Source organism: Eulemur rufifrons, chromosome 2 (genome assembly GCF_041146395.1).
Source record: "Eulemur rufifrons isolate Redbay chromosome 2, OSU_ERuf_1, whole genome shotgun sequence".
Classification (NCBI taxonomy): domain Eukaryota; kingdom Metazoa; phylum Chordata; class Mammalia; order Primates; family Lemuridae; genus Eulemur; species Eulemur rufifrons.
The window spans coordinates 29,775,091-29,795,770 of NC_090984.1; the positions used below are offsets into that span (position 1 = coordinate 29,775,091).

At 47.0% G+C, this 20,680-nt stretch overlaps 1 protein-coding gene across 10 annotated transcripts in view; it reads left to right on the forward strand.

Moving 5' to 3' along the window:
* The window catches only part of MEGF11 (multiple EGF like domains 11), a 340,068-nt gene extending 320,316 nt beyond the window's left edge, over nt 1-19,752 (forward strand). For 3 of the 10 annotated variants that reach the window (XM_069458610.1, XM_069458613.1, XM_069458612.1), the window contains 4 exons: nt 1,152-1,388; nt 8,190-8,246; nt 16,109-16,315; nt 16,943-19,752. In XM_069458610.1, coding sequence (XP_069314711.1) covers nt 1,152-1,388; nt 8,190-8,246; nt 16,109-16,315; nt 16,943-17,103 — 662 coding nt within the window. In that variant the 3' untranslated portion in view covers nt 17,104-19,752. Of the gene's footprint in view, nt 1-1,151; nt 1,389-2,837; nt 2,957-4,872; nt 4,940-5,535; nt 5,638-8,189; nt 8,247-8,448; nt 9,036-16,108; nt 16,316-16,942 lie in introns of those variants that run through there. The other 7 variants (XR_011231486.1, XM_069458609.1, XM_069458611.1 and 4 more) reach the window with 5 other exon arrangements.
* Nucleotides 19,753-20,680: the final 928 nt, after the last annotated feature.

Consider the following 20,680-nt stretch of genomic DNA (forward strand, 5'->3'; position numbering starts at 1 on the left):
AGGTGTCTTGGGCTGGTCATTTTCTATTGCTGGGCCTCTTACTCCACATGCAACGTGGGAAGAATAGATTAATTGAATTGCTGTCTTCCCCCATGACACAAGTTTCCCTTGAGGGCCAAGGAGCCCAAAGGGGCTCAACTACAGTCAGATGACACCTCACAGGACAGTTGTGAGGATCAACTTGAGACATATGAGTAAAGGACTCGGCACAGTACCTGGCACATAATTGAGCACGCCATAAATGGTGGCTTTGTGTACATAAAAAACCCTTTATAAAGTGCTGCAAACATGAAACAGATGATGGGGAATGAGACCGGGCTCTCACTTACCCACGTTACAGAAAAGCAGCCATCGCTTTCTGAGGATGAATCATTGAGCATCAGCCCATTTACCCGCCCCCCATGTTGGCCAGCTCAGTTCAGCCAACAGCTGACAGCCAAGGCGGGGGGGCTAGACGCTGCAGGGTGGCGAGACAGCCCCCGACCGAGCGTCGGCACGGGGTCAGCCACACGTCCATCACTGCTTTGTGGGCAGTGATCCTGGACACAGCGGCACAGCACTGTTATTGCCAGTCGACCATTAGGTGCTCACACCCCGCCCCCAGGGAGGGTGGGATTATTGTCCCTATGTCACAAGTGAGCAAACTGGGGACACTCTGAGCCACACAACTCGTGAGCAGGGAGAGAGGGGGCATGTGCAATTTTTCCTGACTCCTGAGGAGCAGACTCTGCCACTTACTGGTTGTGTGATCCTGGGCAAGTGACCTTACCTTTTGGTGACTTGGTTTTTCCATCCATGAAAAGGAAATCATTAACTAGTCCCTTTTCCGTAGGGCTGCTGGGAAGATTAAATGAGTTAGTATCTGTAAGTCCTTTTTGAAAGAGTAAAATACTCAACGAATGTTATTTTGTTTCACATCCACAATCACATTTGCTTCTTGTCGTGACCCTGTGACTCCACCCCCTTTTAGGCATTCGAAGAAAGTGAGGCACAGGGGGTCAGGGGGTGGATGTCACACAGAGATTGAAGAACAAGGCCAAGACCAGAACCAGCCTCCTAACGTTAGAGGGGTTAGAGGTATCTGGCCGGGCCAGGAGAGCTGAAGAGCAAGCAGGCCAGCCCCAGGCTCAGGCCTTCCCTCTTGCCCACAGCCGCCCTCATGATGGAGGAGCTGAATCCCTACACCAAGATCAGCCCAGCACTGGGTGCAGAGCGGCACTCGGTGGGTGCTGTCACGGGCATCATCCTCCTGCTGTTCCTCATCGTGGTACTGCTGGGCCTGTTTGCCTGGCGACGGCGGAGGCAGAAGGAGAAGGGCCGCGACCTGGCTCCCCGCGTCTCCTACACACCTGCCATGAGGATGACCAGCACAGACTACTCCCTCTCCGGTAAGGGCCATGCTCCCAGCATCCCTCCTCTTCCCCCTCCACGCATCCCCCCAGGAAGAGCCACACCGGGTTTATTGCTGACGGTGAGTGATCACACCCACATGGGTTGGGTATGGATGCTCAGTCTCCCCTAGAGTGCCAGTGGGGCGGGAAGCAAGAACCTACCTGGGAACGGTACATAGGATTCCAAGAGGATGTCATTTCCTGGGCCCCCAGCTCTGGGAGTCTCCTTCCATTTCCCCAGAGCTACACCATCCTCCTCACCAGGTTTCGGCCACAGGAGCACCCACACTAAGCAGTAACTTTGCTAAGCTCTCCAGGGAAATGTGTCCCCATCCTGATGGCTGTACCACCTTGCTCAGGCCTGTCCATTTCTGCTTCCCAGTTCCCAGAGTTAGGAAGGCCTATTAGTACAGTGGAGGGGGGGTGGTACCTAACTTGGGGAGGCATGAAAGTTTGGACAGTGTCGCTGTGGCAGGTGTGCCAGAAGCCAGTCTGTCCACAAATGTGGTAACAACTCCAGTGGGCGTTCTATCTGGGAGTTAGTAGGGTGGGGCTGCTGGGCCGATCCTTCCTCTCCCCTAAACTGCTGCCTTGGAAATAAGAAAGGTTTTTTGCTTCATATTTAGCTAAACAATAGAGGCCCAATGCTCTGAAATTGCCCATAGGCCTGGGCCACAGGAGGCTGGGCCTGTTTGCATGAGCACAGGATGACAGCTTTCTCCAGCTGTCTCATGGCTGATCTGTAGCCTCCTGTACTTTGTGCTTAGAAAGCCCAGATCACTTCAGCCCATTTCTGCTAAGTATGCCCAGCTCCATGCTAGGTGCTACAAGATGGACAGAGGCAGCCCAGGGGCAGACCCTGCCTTCAAAGAGCTCCTGGCCTGCATGCCCCCCGGGCTTCAGCCCAAGCAGACATCCTCTGATGAAATCCCAAGCCCACAGAGGAGATGTGGGGATTTTCTTCTATGACTACACTGAGAACACTGCCTTGGTTTGCCCATGCCATTCCTGTGGTATTCCCCAGCCCTGTGTGTGGAGAGGTCCTGGAATCCTCAGGAGGGGAAGGGCTGGGCTAAGAGTGGTGTTCTCTTCATGAACTTATTACCGGGATCTGACCCTAGAGGGAAGCAGGAGAGGGCCAGCCCTACATAGCAACTGGGATAGGTGAGGCTACCAAAGCAAACACGCCTCATGCAGGCTGCAGCTGCTGGTGCCACCCTCTACACTGGCAAGCCTAACCTGCACCCTGCATGCTGCAGGGAGGGCCAGCATAAGGGAAGGAGCAAGTCAGGCTCTCCAGGTTTCTGTAGGGCTAGTGGATGCCAGAAAGCTTGCAGGGATGGGGTACTTGCCCGTCTCTCTCAAGCCTGCCCAGCATTAGTTTTGGGGGTATCTCATGCCAGGGGCAGGGATATGATGGTATGTGGCACCTTGTTCTCTTCCCAGATTTGTCTCAAAGTAGCAGCCATGCCCAGTGCTTTTCCAATTCCAGCTACCACGCACTGGCGTGCGGGGGGCCTGCCACCAGCCAGGCCAGCACTCTGGACAGGAACAGCCCCACCAAGGTACCGGGCCCCTAACTCCCCTATCCACCATCCTTTCCTTAGCCCTCACCTCTGCCTAGGAAGGAACTGCACCCCCCATGGAGGGTCCATGTGGAATCAATCACTAACACATTAAGAGCAGGCCTATGATCCATGGTCTATGTAAACACTCTGTAAAGCATGTAATGGAACCAGAACGTTACATGAAGCCAAGTGCCATGTAACTCGGAGGCATCACTTGTAACCGAACCACAGCATCACTCAATATAACTCCTGCACCCTGTGTGTAACCAACTGGTACTAAGTCATGTAATCATGTGTAGCCTTGTCACATATAACAATATAATTTTGCCATATGTCAACATGTAATCAAAACACTGTGCCACCTACCACAAATTGCTGCAGTATGTTACCAACACAACGTATGCAACCAGCACATTATAGGGTAAGTAACTATTGCTCAGGTAACCACCCAATGTCTCTTGTATCTGGACGTGTACACGATAGACCACATGTCATCAGTACCTACCCATGACCATTTTTTGCAATCTGAACTAACACAATGGATGTGAAACCCAAACTTCAGCTGTAGACAGTGAGTTTTGCAGGTCTTCAAGGGCAGTTATGCACACTGCTGGACAAGGCCCTCCCTGACAGCTTCTGGCATAACCCTGGCTGATGGCAAGATGTCTTCTTACAATCACAGGCCCTTGGGCAGGGATGTCTCAGCACACGTGTAGATAACGTGTAGTGAGCCCCCTTAACATGCCAGGATGCATACCAGACAGAGTGGGAGATTCCAGCCCCAAGGACGAGATATGAAGGGCTCAAGGTCTCACACAAGGTGCGACACCCACCTGTGTACACGCCCACAGACGCAGAACAGCAGGGCCACTGCGGGTCAAGGGAGGAATCCCAGGACTCCTGGCTTCCTGTAACATCCATCCTGGGCCAGTAACACAGCTTTCATACTCCAGGCTTCTGCCCTAGAGCTCTGGGAATCCTTTCGTCCCTGCCTGCCCCCATGGAGAATGACCATCAGCCCACAGATCTGGTTGGTGGCACTGCAGCCTGAACCCCACAGTAACACAGATACTACAAGGGCAACCACTGTCAAGGCAACACCCCAAAGGCCACTCTTAGCCTCCACTCTCTTTCGGGGAGAGGCCAGTTACTGCAGCATAGCTCACTTGGTGACACTCTGAGTCAACTCACCCCAGGCCCAGAGTGGCTCTGCGTGGTCAAGGACCCCTCATGCTGGCAGGTAGGGCACGTGTAGCAGAGGCAGGCAGCTGTGAGGACACAGACCTGGGAGTTAAGACCTGAGTTCTACACCCAGCCCTACCACTGACTCCTGTGTGTCCATGAGCAAGGCCCACAAGCCAGGACTCACATCCCATCTGTGAAATAAACACCCTTGCCTCATATGAAAGACAGCTTTGAGAATGCAGGGAGAAGGAGGGCTGTACCATAAGCCTCGAGACACCCTGCCCTGAGGCTTTCCCTGGGTCACAGGCAGTCAGGTGGTAGAGGTGACAGTGGTATTGCAGGCAGCCTCAGCACCTCCCTCTGTGTTGGAGGTGGCCTCATGGTGCAGCTGAGGCACTCCCAGAGCTCCCCGCTCCTGAAGCTCAGCCCCACCCGGCTGACCGGCTTCACCTGTCAGGGTCAGCTTGGTTAAGCCGGTTCTTAGGAGGCCCTGCTCCTGCGCCCTACAGGGGGCCTGGGAACCCTGCACCTTCAGCCTGACAGCTTGATTGGGGTGTGTTCTATTCCCACTGGCCCCAGCCACACCATAGTGGCCTGTCATGAACATCTAGCTCACCCTTTCCCTCAATGGTCCAGGACCCAGGTGGATCAGGATCATGACAGGGGTGGGTGCGCTGAGGCTGGGGAGGGACACCGTGTATTAACTGGCTCTCCTGCTCTTCAAACAGCTCAGTAACAAGTCCCTTGACAGAGACACAGCAGGCTGGACCCCCTACAGCTATGTGAACGTGTTAGGTCAGTAGCGGTTTGAGTCTGGTCTCCACCGTCATGTCCCCACCCTATTGTCCTTCTCCCATATTGAGAGGGACCCTGTCCCAGCTCGAAGGGAGAAGGTTATGAGTCCTGGGCATGGTTCCCCGGGAGAAGGGATGTGGGGAGAAAACTCAGGCCCCTGTTTTGGCTCTCATAAGAAAATGAAGCCCCAGACTTTCTATATTAGGGGATAGGGAGAAGGGGGCTATGACCCAGGGACGAGGGAGACAGCTAGGGCCAGGATGGAGGGATCTGAGGGAAGAAAAAGGCATACTCACCATCTGGGAAAGGGACCTCTGCCTGATCCAGGTCCTACCAAGGTGCCCCTTTCAAGGGCTGCTTCCCTCCGTCCCTTCCCTGGTGAGTACCAACGCCTGTGGAGGGTGGGAGTGGAGGGTAAGGGAAAACAAGGCAGCTCTAGCAAATCCCCCTGGCCCCTTTGGATGCTACAATAGAGGCCTTGAGTCTTTTCAGCCTGCCCATCCTAACCCTTGCCCGCTCATATACTTCCCAACCCCTTCCCCTGTCATACCAGGGCCCTGGGAATAATGGCTCCTCCCTGTCATTCCTCTCACTAGACTCCCATTTCCAGATCAGTGCCCTGGAGGCCAGGTACCCGCCCGAGGACTTCTACATTGAACTTAGACACCTCAGCCACCCCGCTGAGCCACACTCACCAGGTCAGACTCTCAGCCCTACCCCTAGCCCCTCATACCAGACCGAACGGAGCACCTGCCCTACTCCCCATTCCTGTGCCTGGACCCGCCCCCCCCACCATGGTCCCAGAACTCTCCCTGGTGAGCCCTCCGCCCTCCCCACATAGCCTACCAGCCCAATCTAAAGAAGGAAACCTTTCTGGATCCTCATCATCCTTTCTGTCCCCATAGTGATCAGTGGATGTGGACAAACTGGGGCTGCTCAAAGTGGAGGAGAAACAATGTAACTGCATTCCCTCCAGACCACAAAATACAACCCAAAACCACTGAGAAATGACTTGGGGATGGTGGCATTTTGGGGGTTCTCTAGGCCCTGTTGGTCTGGATAATAGGGAGTTGGCTCTCTGGCTAAAAATCCCAGTGTCCTCCGGAGACAGACCCCAGGCCCACCAGTGGCCCAAGCCAAGCTCTCCCAGATCATTGGGTAGGGTTGTAAGGAGGGATCTGGAGAGGCTGGGGCAGAATTATCAACCAATATCCTCTGTACTCATGCACTGAGCTCACACCTGGTGGCTTGGGAGAGATGCAAAAAGGAAACCTGGAAAGTCAATCCTAAAATAGGAGCAGGGGGTAGGAGTTATAGAAGTAGATGTCATAGGAATAAGTACAATGAATGGGGAATGTGGCATCCCTACAAAGTGGCTCCTCTAAGGCACCCTGGGGCAGGGCCTTAGCATACTGGACAACCCTGGGCCTGAGCTCAGGTTCTAGCTGGCTTCTAGAGCTCAAGGGAAACTGAACAGCTCTACCAACCCCTACAGGTCCCCAGGTCTAGTAGCACGAGGGAAACTGAAGTTTCTGAATTTATGTGCCCATTAAGCAGGCATGGGCTGCACGGACCCTGGGCCTGTACCCAGGTGGCTGTGTTCTTCACTCTGGGTCTCCTGGACAGTATCCAAGGCATTTGATAACCCCACCAACCCCAATCTCTCTTAGCCACCCCTCAACACACACACAGCCTCCCTATACCCTACCCTGTATCTCTTTCCATATGGGAACATCCTCTGGGCTCAGGCCAGATTGCTCCCTGTTTTAGAGATCTCACTCTTCAACCGGTATGGCCAGAGCACCACGCGTTGTCATTTTTTTTGCTTATACCCAGGCAGGCTGGTGTCCAATGGGAGAGAATACATGGGGAGATCTGAGCTCTAGTTGCAATCCAACTTCTTACTTGCTGTTATGATAGTAGACAAATCACTGCAGCACTTTGGGCCTGTATCCTGTTCTGTAAAAAGGAGGAAAAGTTAACAGCCTTGTCTCCCTCCCTCAAGGAGGGCAAAGGAAGCCCTTGTCTAAAAACTGCTGAACTGATACCAGCATATCAACAGTTGCAGTCATGTTTCTGAAGGGCACAGGTACCTATGGGCCTTTTAGACGAATAGTAAACTTGAAAAACAACTTAGGCCTTGTTCTGCCATATCACTCGATAAGGTGTAGAAGGCAGGCAGATAGCAGTAGACGCCTTCAAATTCAACTTGGGAACGCTCTGTAGAGGAGGTATGGGGAGGTACCTAAACAGCAACGGGTTGGTCTTCAGTGTCAGAAACTGGCGAGAGTCAAGTGGAGTCAAACTCGTGTTTTACTAAGCACTGTATGCCAGCCTTGCCTGTTATTGTATCCTCACTTAAAAGCTGGGGGAAAAAAAATGGCCTTGACTTTGAGCCAGAGTCATTATTGTCCCAACCTGGAAATGCCAGGCAATTTCTTTTCTGGGATCACCAGCAAAGAACCTGAGCTTGGTCCCTGAGGCTTAATGTCCTGCCTCTGGCTGGGGGGCTCAGGGCCATACATTATGGGAGCCTAGGAAAAAAACTGACAGCCAAAAGGGAGAAAGAAATCCTTGGGGCTGAAAAACACTGGTAATACTTTTCAAAGAGAACTCTCACGTATGTGCAAATAGTCCACCCCAGAGAAATGGGTAACTGAGAAAGCTGGCTGTGGATGGGAATGTCTGTACATCCTATAAAGATGACTAATCAAGAACCTCAGCTATCTGTCTATCTCTCCGGCTCCCCTCAGATGAGCCTAGGATCCAGGAGAGGAGAGGCAGGACCAGAGCCGAGAGAGATGGAAAATACTGTCTCCAAACTCATTCCAAAATTGAACAGAACTGGGATTTGGGTCATCATACAGTCTCCCCTCAACCTAAGAACTGATTCTGCTTCATTCCTTATCCTATACCTCTGGAACCCTAAAACTTCACTTATAGCCACTGCAGGTCAAAACTGCCTTTTATTACTTCCTGAAAGACATTCCCCTAGGGTAAAGGTTAAAGGGAAAGGGTACCAAACATGCCAGGGGGCGCTGTTGCTCATCTTCATGCTTATGAACCTTTTAAGAATTCCTGTATGCTCAAAACAATTTAGTGTAGATTAAGCAGAGAATAATCTAGGAATAAACAACTATTTTCTGGGTAGCAGAGAAAGGGGGGGAAAAAGCAACAAAAAAAGCAAGAACACGACCAATCCAAGTAAATTTCGCCCCCATATTTTCTTCCTCATGTTATTTTTACACAGGTGCTTGTGGAATGGGTAGACGTCAGAACACATACATTATGGACAAAGGCTTCAAAGGTAGAGTATCCAATCCTAATGTCTTATTACAAGGGGCTTAGCAAGCTAATGGCTGCAGATCTTAAATGTCCAGGAATTCTACCTAAAAGAAACTGCATACCCTCTCCCCACAAAAAGTTAAAAGACCACAGAGCCTGAGGCTGCTGGGCAGCTCTGCCCAGGAAGAGCAATCATAATATTAATGAATTCATCTTGATTTCAGTAGCACCTGCTTAGCAAACACTTGTGGGTTTTTTATAGATGCCAACTAAATGTCTTCGGAAATATAGAACGTCATTATCCAGCCAATTAGTACAAGTTAAATTGAGTATAAAATCTGAAATAAAGTCAATCTACCTGCCCCAGAGGCCTCCTGTCGTTGCGCTGGCGAGGAATGCCACCCTGCACCTGCTGGCTTTCTGGGGCACAAGGAATGAAAATGATACCCAGTGTTACATGGTATGGCTCTCTACCTTCAAGAGATCTCTGCCTCCAAGAGCAGAGAAGCCAGGACAAATCCCTAACACGTGGGATCTGCAAGTCGCATCATCCCTCTAGCAAATCTACAGGCAAAGCCCAAGAGGACAGTTCAGGTCCTACCCCTGGGCTTAGGCCCTAGGTTTAAATTCCAGAACATGTGAAATAAGGGGCTTTGGAACTCTGTTACTTATTGACTATGACCCTAGATTGAGCTCTCCAGGGCTCAGTTTCCTCATCTGTGAGGTTGGGATATGCCTGTCCTATCGTCTAATGCCTGTCCTATTGTCTGATAAGCTTATCATGAATATCCAATAAAATCACAGATGGGAAGTTATTTTTGCATATTGTAAAGGTTGTACTAATGTAATGGGGCTATCCTTTCATCTCTAAGGTCTATTAAAAAGAGGTTAAGACAACTGAAAGACAATTGATGGCAAAGGTCTCAATGGATGTCCTAAATCTAGCTGGGTACCAGGATCACCTGGAAAGCTTGTTAAAAATACAGATGTTCACACCCAGTCTCCTCAAGATTTTGATGCAGTATATCCAGAGTGGGGCCCTGGAATCTGCTTTGTGATGAGTACCTCAGCGTATCCTTATGTAGCTTATTATCCAACTATCATTTGGAAATCGCTTAGACTGACCCAGATTTCCCTGACTGTTCTGGTCTTTCAGACTTAGCCTTAGATACACCCAGGACAACCATTTCCTGAGGACAGGTGGTTGTCTACAGCCCTTAGAGAGATGGTCATTAGAAATGAGGCGAGACCAGGCACGGTGGCTCACTCCTATAATCCCAGCATTTTGGGAGGCCCAGGTGGGAGATTGCTTCAGGCCAGGAGTTCGAGTCCAGCCTAGGCAACATAGTGAGACCCCCATCTCTACAAAATTTTTTTTTAAAACAATTAGCTGGTCATGTCAGCACATGTCTGTGGTCCCAGACACTTGGGAGGCTGATGTAGGAAGATCAATTTAGCCAGGAGTTCGAGGCTATAGTGAGCTATGATTGAGCCACTGTACTCCAGCCTAGGCAACAGAGTTAAGACCCTGTCTCTTAAAAAAAAAAAAAAAAAAAAAAAAAAGTGGGTTGGGCTAAGGGCAGGGGATGGTGGTGAGTATTGTGTTCTGAGCCAGGGAGCAGTAACAGTGAGTCACCATCAGCATTCTTTAGGATATACAAAGCCCAAGAGAACTGTCTGAGGACAGGAGGTCATCCTCAGCTTCCCAATAGACACAAATGACCCCCTGGGAGCATTATCCTGGCAATTTTCTGTGAGTTTTTACTTGAATCACTCACGTGGAGGCAAGCAACATTATAGGAGGTGAGGCTGCAAACAGAAAGGACCACTCTACCATTTCATGACTGTTACCTGGGACCTCAGTTTCTTTCTCAGAGGTAGGAGGATTGGGCAGAAAGATCTCTAAGGGCCTTTCCAGCTCTGAGACTATTCGTGACTCAAGCATGAATCAGCTCAGCCAGGCCCAGAACCTCAGTATATGAACACAAAACTCTCCTATGCCCTGTGTTGTCCTGTGCACTGTGACAAGGGTGGTTACTTTCATATTCACAACCATAAATGTAAAACAAAGCTAAGGGAAGCAGTGGTGTCTCTGCCTCCGCGTCATTTCATTCCTGTTGTATGCGATCATATATCTGACCTCTGAGTGCAAGGAAGGCCTTAGCAGGCAGGCAGCCAGAGTTTATTTCACCACTCTGGCTATACTCATCCTGTAAATTAGAGAGGAGAGAGCTGTGTAGACAAATGTACCAGCAGGTGTTAGGGACCAACACATCAGAACAAAAGACTTCAAAAAGAGGAGAATGTGATGTCACAGTTCAGAACTGTACAGAAATACCAAAGACATGGAATCAATCCCACTAATTGGCTAAACTCCCAAATAAACATTTAACAAACTGGTCTGTACCACAAATGAAATGACTTCCTAAAACTACTGGGCCAAAACAAACCCACTAAGAATTAAGAGTCAAAGTGTTCCCTGAACTGAATGGGAAAAAGCCCTGGCCTAGGAGTTGAGATTTGGGTTCTAGTCCTAGCTCTTGCTTTGTGGTGCCGATTAGATCACAGCATTGTTTCCTGGGTCTTGACTTCCTCTATAAAAGGACAGGGTTGTACTGGCACCATCTCTAAGGCCCTTTCCAGCTCTGACATTCTAAAAGTCTTAAAGCAGTCAGTGCCTGGCCTTTCCCCTGTTACTGAAGAACTCCACTCACTGTCATCCTGGAGGTTGAGACTACTGAGGCTGCTCAACACCTTTCTGCCTCCCATTCTCCCACTCAGGACAATTATTCTGCAACAAATGGCCTCTTGCATAATTCCTTGTCAGTCAGGCATCTCAAAATGCTATGGAAGAAATCCTCCCCATTACTCTCATTGCTTTTATGATCCCGGAACTCTTGAGCCCACTGTTGCTGCCGTTTTCCCCACCGGTGTGTTCCTTGATGTCCAACCTCCAAGTCTCTCTTGCAGTAAACCTGGCTTTGTAGGTAGTTAGGAGCCCACTGACATTTCGAAAATTCCTTTTTTCAGCCAGTGTTCTCCTGACCCTGAGACGCCCTCCTCCCTCTTCCCCATATATCCTTATCTCTCAATCAAGAGAAGGATGCTAAATTACAGCCCAGGAAAAGAAAAGGTAGTGTGGCCTTCTATTAACAGTAGCAAAAGAGCCGAGGCCACAGTGGCACATGCCTGTACTCCCAGCTACTCAGGTGGCTGTGGCAGGTGGATCGCTTGAGCCCAGGAGTTCCAGGCCAGCCTGGGCAACATAGCAAGACTCCGCCTCAATTAAAAAAAAAAAAAAAAGTAACTTAAAAAAAATAGTGGTAGGCCAAGAAACAAGAGATGGATGTTTAGTGCCTGGCGTTTCTTGAACAGTTAAGTAAACTGGGCCTTAACTGAAATGTTAGCATTAACCTAGAGGCCAGGGTAGGTTCAGATCCACTCACAAGGTGATCTTGGAAAGGCATTTCCTATCTGGATTTGCTGCCTCCTTTATAAAATGAAGATATTTAGTCATTTCGGAAGCCATTTCTGTCTCTCATAGTATACGACCTCCTACGACTTTGGGAAGGTAGGAACTAGATAAGAGCAAAGGTCAGGCATTACTCTGAGGCCTTCAATTCTGATGCTAATTACAGGCCTCGGAGGAGTGATTCCCAGAGCTTGGGTAGCTAGGTTGATGCTTCCTTTTTCTTTGCAAAATGCCCCGAGGGCTGGGACGGGGTGGGGTGGGGCGGGGTGGAGGTGGGGCTGTAAAAGGATGAGGAAGTATCTAAGAGAAGCAGGTTTTTCTTCCCCTTACCCTGGCGTCCTTCAGGTGGATGACTCAGCTGGAGAAGAGAGTGGCTTCCTGAAGTAGTTTTCCAGCTTGCCTTGCCCTTCCCCACCCCTCCAGTGTCCCAGTAGAGATGGGACCTACATTAGTCCATAATTCAACACCCTCCCTCACCACCAACATACATGTACATACATACACACACACACACACACACACTGATAATGAAAAACCCAGAAAAAAAAAAAAAAAAAGATTTTTTTTTTCCAAGTCCAGGGCTCAGACAACAAAAGAGGGGGCTGGGACCCTCTGCCTCACTAGTAACTCCAATCCAAATATTTCCCACAAGAGTGCCGGACAAAATTAAAACTAGAGACTCAACTGGTGCCAAGCACGTGGACAGAAGCAGTCTGGGGAGGCCCTTCCCCCGGCCAATGCCCCAGCCCCTGCCACTAGCCAAACCAACACTCTGGGAGCCATTTTTTCATTCTCTGTCTTTACGTCTGGCCCCTGTATGGAAGATATTTCTCCCTGAGCCTCATCCCTTCCCCCCAGACCCCAATTTCTCTTTTATCCACTTAGGTACATCCCTTGCTCCAAAGCAAATAATTTACTCCAGAAAACTTGAAAGCAGTCCTGACCTTCCTGGGGAAAAGGAGAAGAGGGGCACCATTGACTGGCTGAGGCTCTCTGAGGCATTGAGCTGGAGCTTCAAGGCTCTCCCACTGCCATAACTGAATCATTCATGGATATTCACAAAAAGCTTAGGGCTCAGCCTTTTGCTCTCAGCAGGGCTTGGCCCCACAGATAAAAGGTATCCCTCGTTAAGGGCAAAGTGAAGATGCTGAAGATATAGTTTGCACTTATAGATTAAGAACAAGAACATGGGGTAAGATGTAGTGAGGGAAAAACATCTTGATTGGGTGTCATGAGAAGCCAGGGGCCGAGTCCTAACTGAACTACTTGCTAACATGAGGCATTATACTAGCAAACTTTCTGGGCTTCAGTTTCATCATTTCTAAAATAGTAATAGTGGTCCTTTTTGCCCAGCCCCCTACACCTATGTAACAACTTTCAAATGACCTAATTGGAATGAGGACTGTAAGTGCTACACAAAGGAAACTATCACTATTCCTCAAGTTTTAGAGAATATGCAACTGAGACAGCTGTGATAGCCCCCCTCCCCCCCCCTTTTTTTTTTTTTAAGTAAAACTCATCCTCGGCTTCCAAACAAGAAGCTCTGAGTCATACTGCCTTACTCCTTGGCTGGTGAGTTCAGAGAACCCGAACTGGTACAGATGCACCATGTTGGGGTTCTTGGATTCAGCACCGTTCCCTTGTACTAAGAAACAGAGTACTCACTGAGAGGGAAATTCATGTGGCTTGGGCAGGTCACAGTCTAAACCCACAACCACTTTTCCCCATGTGAGCACCAACCAGCAGCTGGGCCTATCTAGCCTCCCTTCAGCACCTGCTGGAACTGGCTGAGACTCTTCATTGCACAGCAAGAATGTTTCCTCACCAGCCTGAGCAAGAGCGAGACCCCGTCTCTACTAAAAATAGAAACAAATTATGTAGACAGCTAAAAATATATATAGAAAAATTAGCCGGGCATGGTGGCGCATGCCCGTAGTCCCAGCTACTCGGGAGGCTGAGGCAGGAGGATCGCTTGAGCCCAGGAGTTTGAGGTTGCTGTGAGCTAGGCTGATGCCACGGCACTCTAGCCGGGGCAACAGAGTGAGACTCTGTCTCAAAAAAAAAAAAAAAAAAAAAGAATGTTTCCTTCTCGTTTCTAGGGTCATACAATTATTAAAGTGGCCACAATCTAAGACCAGACCAAAGCCAACATCCCTCTCTACTTGTGGGCTAACTTGTGATGGAAAGTGCTCTGAGCTGTGTTCTAGAGCTTGCTCTGCTGCTAAGCAGTGTGACCCCGAGGGGAAGTAAATTCCCCCACTCTAAGTCTTGATTTCCTCATAGGCACAAAGGGGGGTGGGGATAATAATTATTGCTCTACCTACATCACAGAGGGTTGTGAACAGTTGAAGGAAGTAATGGACGAATGTACTTTTGTACAAGATTGAGGAACTATTACCTGCTGAAACATCAACAGAACAGACATCTACATTAACAGAAAAGTAAATCACCTCGAACCAGTTACCTGTTATGGGAGGAAAGGCTACTTGTGGCGGCACACATCTCAGCCACTTCAGCCACACAGAGCGTTCTGCTCTCAGTTGCCCACGGTACATCTAAGTCATCCCTGGAGTTACAATTATCACCTTCACTTTTTTTTTTTTTTCCCTGAGGTTGATTGATCGGCGACTATATTGACAAGATACTGATTGGTTACATGTTGAAGAAAACATACAATACAAAATACAGAAAAAGTTGGTTCCATCCCCTCCCACTCCCCCCCTTCCCCACCCCACTCCCCAGTACTCATCATCGTGATTTGGTCAGAACAGGGCTCAGAGCCAGAAGTCAGGGTGACCAAGGGTGGAGGGATTGTGGGCAATGGGTTTGTCGCTGTCACAATAATGCTGTGATAATCTGTGGCTTCTCTCCCAGCTGGGAGTCAGGGGTGGGGAGAGGACAGCAGCCTGGTGACAGCCAGCTGAGAGAAGAGCTGCCTATCCCTTCCCCAGCCCCAAGGCCTGCCCACTGTCCAAAACCAAGACCACTCCAAACTAGGTGAGGATGCCAATGCTCCTGCTGAGTCTGCCATTCAGCAAGAGGGAAAGGAAGGGTAACTGCTCCATCCCCTGCCCCCATGTACAAGGGTGGGGGGAAACAGGAGCAGGTGGCTACTACCAGCAAAGGAAAAGTATCAAAAATTTTCATTAATCTCACAAGTTGGAGGCAGAAAACAGACAAATAGCAGCCCAAAATGTAGACTGTGGTGTTTCTAGTGACAGATCATCCAAGAATTTCACCATCTGCTACCTTTCATAGAAACTTAGAGCTGAGGGGTCTCTTAGATCATGCTCGACTATTAAGCCCCTGCAACTCAGTGCTTGTTTCTAGACTCCCCATCTGGCAGTGCGTCACAGATAAGGGTCAGAGCTGCCAGATTACAGAGTTTACTGCTTTTTCCAGGAAGTCCTGCCTCACTTGGGACCATCTGCAGGAGGCGGTGATATTCCCCAAAAGGTGAATGGTGTAGAGGTTGAAAAAGGGAGTCCCCTTTCCTTCTGTGACACCCAATCACTAAGGGACCTTTCTTCCTCCAGTGGAGCTACAGTTACCTCATTTCATATTTGGTAACCAGTTTACATCCCTTTTTACCCTGAAGTCTTGGGAATGATGCAACTGAGAGGTAGCAGGAGAGGAAGCATGAGTTCTAGTATCAGAGAAAGATACTGCTGAAATAGGTTTCAGTTAACACTCACGAGAACTGGGGTAAGCAACCCCAGAGGATACACTGCAGACTCACTAGAAAACAGGAACTTTCCAAAGGCTGGCTTGAGACCGGGGTGCTTTTTACACCTCTATTACACTTCAGTCTGCCCTACTCTGATTATGAGCTCCTGGAGGGCAGGGATACTGCAATGCGTTTTAAAGGTTGCCAAATTGCTGACACCTGCACTAAAACACGCATGCCTACTTCTCGGCTTAAGGCTCTCAGTCATCAAAAAGAATCCAGAAGAATGATTTCACAAAAAAACGCACAGGCCAAGGAGTACCAAGGCATGGATTCAAGTCTTGGCACTGTCATTTACTAGCTGTGTGACCTTAGCTAAGTCACTTCATTTCTCTGGGCCTTCATCCCATAAAATGCAAACTATCAACTATCCTTGCTGGATTTTGTAAAAAAAAAAAAAAAATAACAGATGTGAAAGCATATTATGATAACTTGAATTAATACCCGACTACTAAAAACAAGAATGTTCCTATCCTCCAAAAAACAAGTTTCTTTGGAAAAAGAACTCTGCCTACCTGGAAAGCACTCCTCCAACACATTTAATAAGTAAATCAATCTTGGAATATCATAGGCTTTTCTAGCCCCAGGATCCTGAAGGCACACAAACTCAACTGCAGTCTGCTTCTGGTATTTACATGAAGACTTATGTCCTTGCTTGTCCTAAGAAATCTCTCTTGCCTTGCAGATTACATGAAAGAATCCGTGTGCAGTTCTAGTACTTGTTCCCTGAATAGCAGTGAAAACCCTTACGCCACAATTAAGGACCCACCCATCCTCACCTGCAAGCTTCCAGAGAGCAGCTATGTAGAAATGAAGTCGCCTGTGCACAGGGGGTCTCCGTACACAGATGTGCCGTCCTTGTCGACATCTAATAAAAATATATATGAAGTTGGTAGGTGTCTCAAATAAATAACTCAGTGAAATCAGGGCAATAGTACAGCATCTGAAGGAAAAACAAGCCCTCTCCACTCACCCTGTCTCGACAACACACACTTGTTGCTTTTTAAGGAATCCAAGGTGAACTGCCTTTCCTAGGACTGCCCTATTCTCTAGTGCAGGAAGTCAAATTCCTGTGCCAACTCTGCTTTAAAAATACTAGGACTAATATGAAACAAACACTGGGGGTGGGGAATGGATGGGTGTACACACACACACACACACACACACACACTCTTCAGCTGATACAAATCTCAGTTTTAAAAAGAAAGCAATCAGAACTGACATTTACAAGTTTCTAAATCACCCTTCTACCTTCTCCCAGTTTAACCCATGTCCATCATTGATAAGAGCCTCTAGGATATTCTGAATCTCTTGGTATTGACCAGAGATTGGGAAGTCGACAGCGCATGCACTTATTCCATCTCCTGAGCAAGCCTCAGTCCTAACCCACATACATTTGTCCTAGATTTATAAATGCCCAGCTAGCTCTTCTCCCCAAGTTAAATAGAATTCTCTTCCCCTTCAACAGGCAACCAAAGCTAATCTGTTCTCTGAACTCATTTTTCACTATATTCCTTAGAGCCCACAGTCAGCGTGGTCCAAGAAGGCCGCGGTCATAACTCCAGCTATATCCAGAATCCATACGACCTACCTAGGAACAGCCATATTCCTGGTCATTATGACCTCCTCCCAGTAAGACAGAGCCCTGCCAATGGGCCCTCCCAGGACAAGCAGTCTTAAAAGGGATAAGCTTCTCTCTTGCAGCGTGCTCTGCTGAATATTCTCTGACTCTCTGAAAGAAGACAATCCCTTGACTTGAAATAATGGTACAGATTATCTCCAGCTGCATGTTAGTTATTATGTTCACCTGGAACTAATGAAGAGTTTCCAAGTGGGACTGGGGTAAATTGTTCAAGGAATTCTGTTCACAAGGTCAAATCCTATCACCCATCCCCATTCCCAAATGCCCTGGATTATATGATTTTTAAAACATTTTAAAATAAAGCTACTCATCAATGTCAGCTAAATATAGTTAAAATATCTATCTATCTATCTTTTTTTTAATCTGAAACACAATGCTTAAAAAGCATGTAGGTTTTACAAACCTGGGTGGGGAGAGGATTACTTTAAAGCACCTGAAATGTATATGCACTTTTGGTTGCTGTTACCACCATCTGTTTTTATTACTGAAGATAACTAGTACATAGACATGAACTGTTCTAATATCAAAAGTACCTGTACAATATGTCTGGTCCCTCAAATTACAACAGCCAAGTGTATAGAGTTTAGTATAGAGTTTAATGCTGACAACTTACATTTTTAAAAATAAGACTTTAATAAATACAGATTAACTTTTTTTTCTCTTCTGCCCCATAAGTGACAGCAGATTGGGGAAAAAAAAAAAAAGACATTTCAAAAGCACAGCAGTCTCTTTCAGTCTACCACAGAGATTTCTAGGGTAGCTTTAGAAAATTTTGCCAATTCAAAGTTCAAGAATATTGCAAGTCAATCTTGGCCTTGTCACATCTCCTTAGTCTATCCAACACCTGAGTTATTCCATGTGAAACAGAGCTCTAAGATGATGCTTTAAGTAAGCAGCCATAGAGTGATAAGAATTAAGTGTCCCTAAAAATGGCTATTTGGCCTCCCCAGTTTATTTGGTTGGCATCCCTTGACTCAGAAGAGTACTTGCATCCAAGCAATTCTTCATAAATCTTGAGCTTGATGTAGTATAGAACCTAAAAGTGTAGAAGAAATTAGACAAATGTGGATACAGCAAGTTTATGCTGCTTAAAGTGCATTATGCTTTTTGACGGAATGCTTTTTAAATGAAATGATCAAAGAATGGACTGTAACCAGCTGCTATAACAGGATGTAAAAACTTTATAGTAAACAGCATGAGGATATGAAGTGCTTCTACCTTAAAACCCCCACTTACTGAGATGACCAAATATGTATTACAACAAGCTAATGCTCCAGATTCCACTACTGATGAACATACGTAAACTGAGGCTCAGACAAGTCAAAATGGACCCAACTCCCAATCCTTAAAGAGGACCTCCTCACAAGAATTAAAAACAAAAAGGGCAAACCTAGGAAGCTAATGGCCACCCTGTACCACTCCATTCTCTAATACAGTCCAGCCAGCAAAAAACGCTTCCAAAAAGGTATACAGAAGAGGAACTAAATGACTGCAAAGCTGGAATACTGCTATAGGAAGTGTGGGAATTCTGAAATCCTTCATACGAATTGGAAGTCTGCCATGGAACCCATTAGTTTGGGCAATAACCAGAAAAAGCAAGAAAATAAATAAATGAGTAAATTCTCCCTCCACCGTTTCACTCAAGGCATAAGCAAATTTTATTGTTAGAGAAAAATATGTAATACATTACATGAATGCTGCATGTGTGCATGGGAGTGAGTGACCAGCAACAGTAAATTTACTTTCCCAAAAAGCCTTATTAAAATATAAATACTAGAAAATTACTTTGTAGACCCAAGTAAATATTTCTCATACATATGTAGAAAGAAATATAGGTAAGAGACTTACCTCAGTATTTCAGGGCAGCAAGTGCCCAATTATCTTTGTGAAGCAAGGATGAAGCAGCATGATGAAGTCAGATCAGCAAGGAGAAACTTCATCTCAATCCCAGGTTTTTATCTTCTTCCCTTATCCTGTATGTACAATAACTGCTACCAGGCAAACTGCAAACAAGCAGCATCACTCAAGTTTCAAGTTTCACCTCTCTTTTGACAGCTATGCCTCTGGGCAAAGGTATTCAGCAAGAGGTGGAACAGCTAGGGCACTGAGTCAAGAGATTACAGTGTTACTCTGGTCAAGTTACTTGCCCTCTCTGGGCTCTGTTTTTCTCCCCATGCATTAAAAAGAAGAGAAGAGAAGCAGAGTGGGAAGGGAGCTCTAACAACCTTTCAGCTCTAGCATTCTATGGACTTTTAAAAGAAATGTAATACATCTCAAATCAGGCAATACAGAGAAGAAGGGAAAGGCAGAGGGCGTGATTACGGTGACAATAGCTGCCTTCACATATCTAAGAGTTACCAGTAAAAGACATTTCAATCTTACAAAGCAACTGTTAGAAACTTCTGCCTAATACTGTCACAAATAGGTTCATGGTCAGCCTAAACATGTGTACTGTGTATTTTATTGATGAGTTAGGAAGATCTGTTCAATTATTTTTCAAAAACTAAATTTTCAACCAAATAAATTGACGTGCATACAATTCAAATAAAAGAAACACAACTATTGTACAATAACATAAATGAGACTATGAAATGGCAATACTTTTTTAAACCACAGATTTGTAATATATTTGTTCACTGTGCAGAGGGATTATACCTTGTACAAAATAAAACGAATTTCTCAAACTAGTTTAACAAGAATGCCTAATGTTGTATTGCAAATAGAAAACGTGTCTATGATCTATACCTTAGGTTTAAGGGTAGAGCCAACCTACATCTTGTATGGGCACTTTAAGCAGAAGAGTGAAAATTATTCCCAAGATGCTTGAAAATAAAATGAAAAAAATGTATCAAATTTTTAACAAAGGAGTCTCTTCCTCTAGAGCAGCCTTCCCTAACCTTTTTGGCACCAGGGTCCAGTTTCATGGAAGAGAATTTTTCCACAGATGGTGGAAGGGGGTTGAGGGGAGAGGCAGAGTTCAGACGGTGATGCCAGCAATGGGGAACAGCTATAAATACAGATGAAGCTTCACTTGCTGCCCACCACTCACTTCCTGCTGTGCAGCCCAGTTCCTAAGTTTCATAGAAGACAATTTTTCCATGGATGGGGGGTGGGGGGGTGGGAGGCAGAGCTCAGGTGGTGATGCACAGCCCAAAGATTGGAGACCACAGCTTTAGAGTTAATGAATGGGAGCAATTTTTTGGATTCATGTCCAAAAAATATTTTAAAACCTCATATACTTCAGTATACAAAAGTTAGAGGGTTTCTCTGCTTTTACAAATATTTAGACTCAAAGACAAATATTATAGCTCGTGCTCAGCTTCAGAGGCACTAAGGTACCTCTTTGATACCTTTGGAATGGAGTAAGGGCAACTGTAAGAGCCACCTAATTTCTATAAATGCTGTGAATAACTTTCCACTAGTGGTTATCATCCAGTACAGTTACTCTGGTACATATATTTTAGGAACGTTAAAAACATAACCTTGTGACCTAACTGGTAAATCAGCAGCAGGATTAATCTTGTATTAATAAAACACAGAAAGGCCGGGCGCGGTGGCTCACGCCTGTAATCCTAGCACTCTGGGAGGCCGAGGTGGGCGGATCCTTTGAGCTCA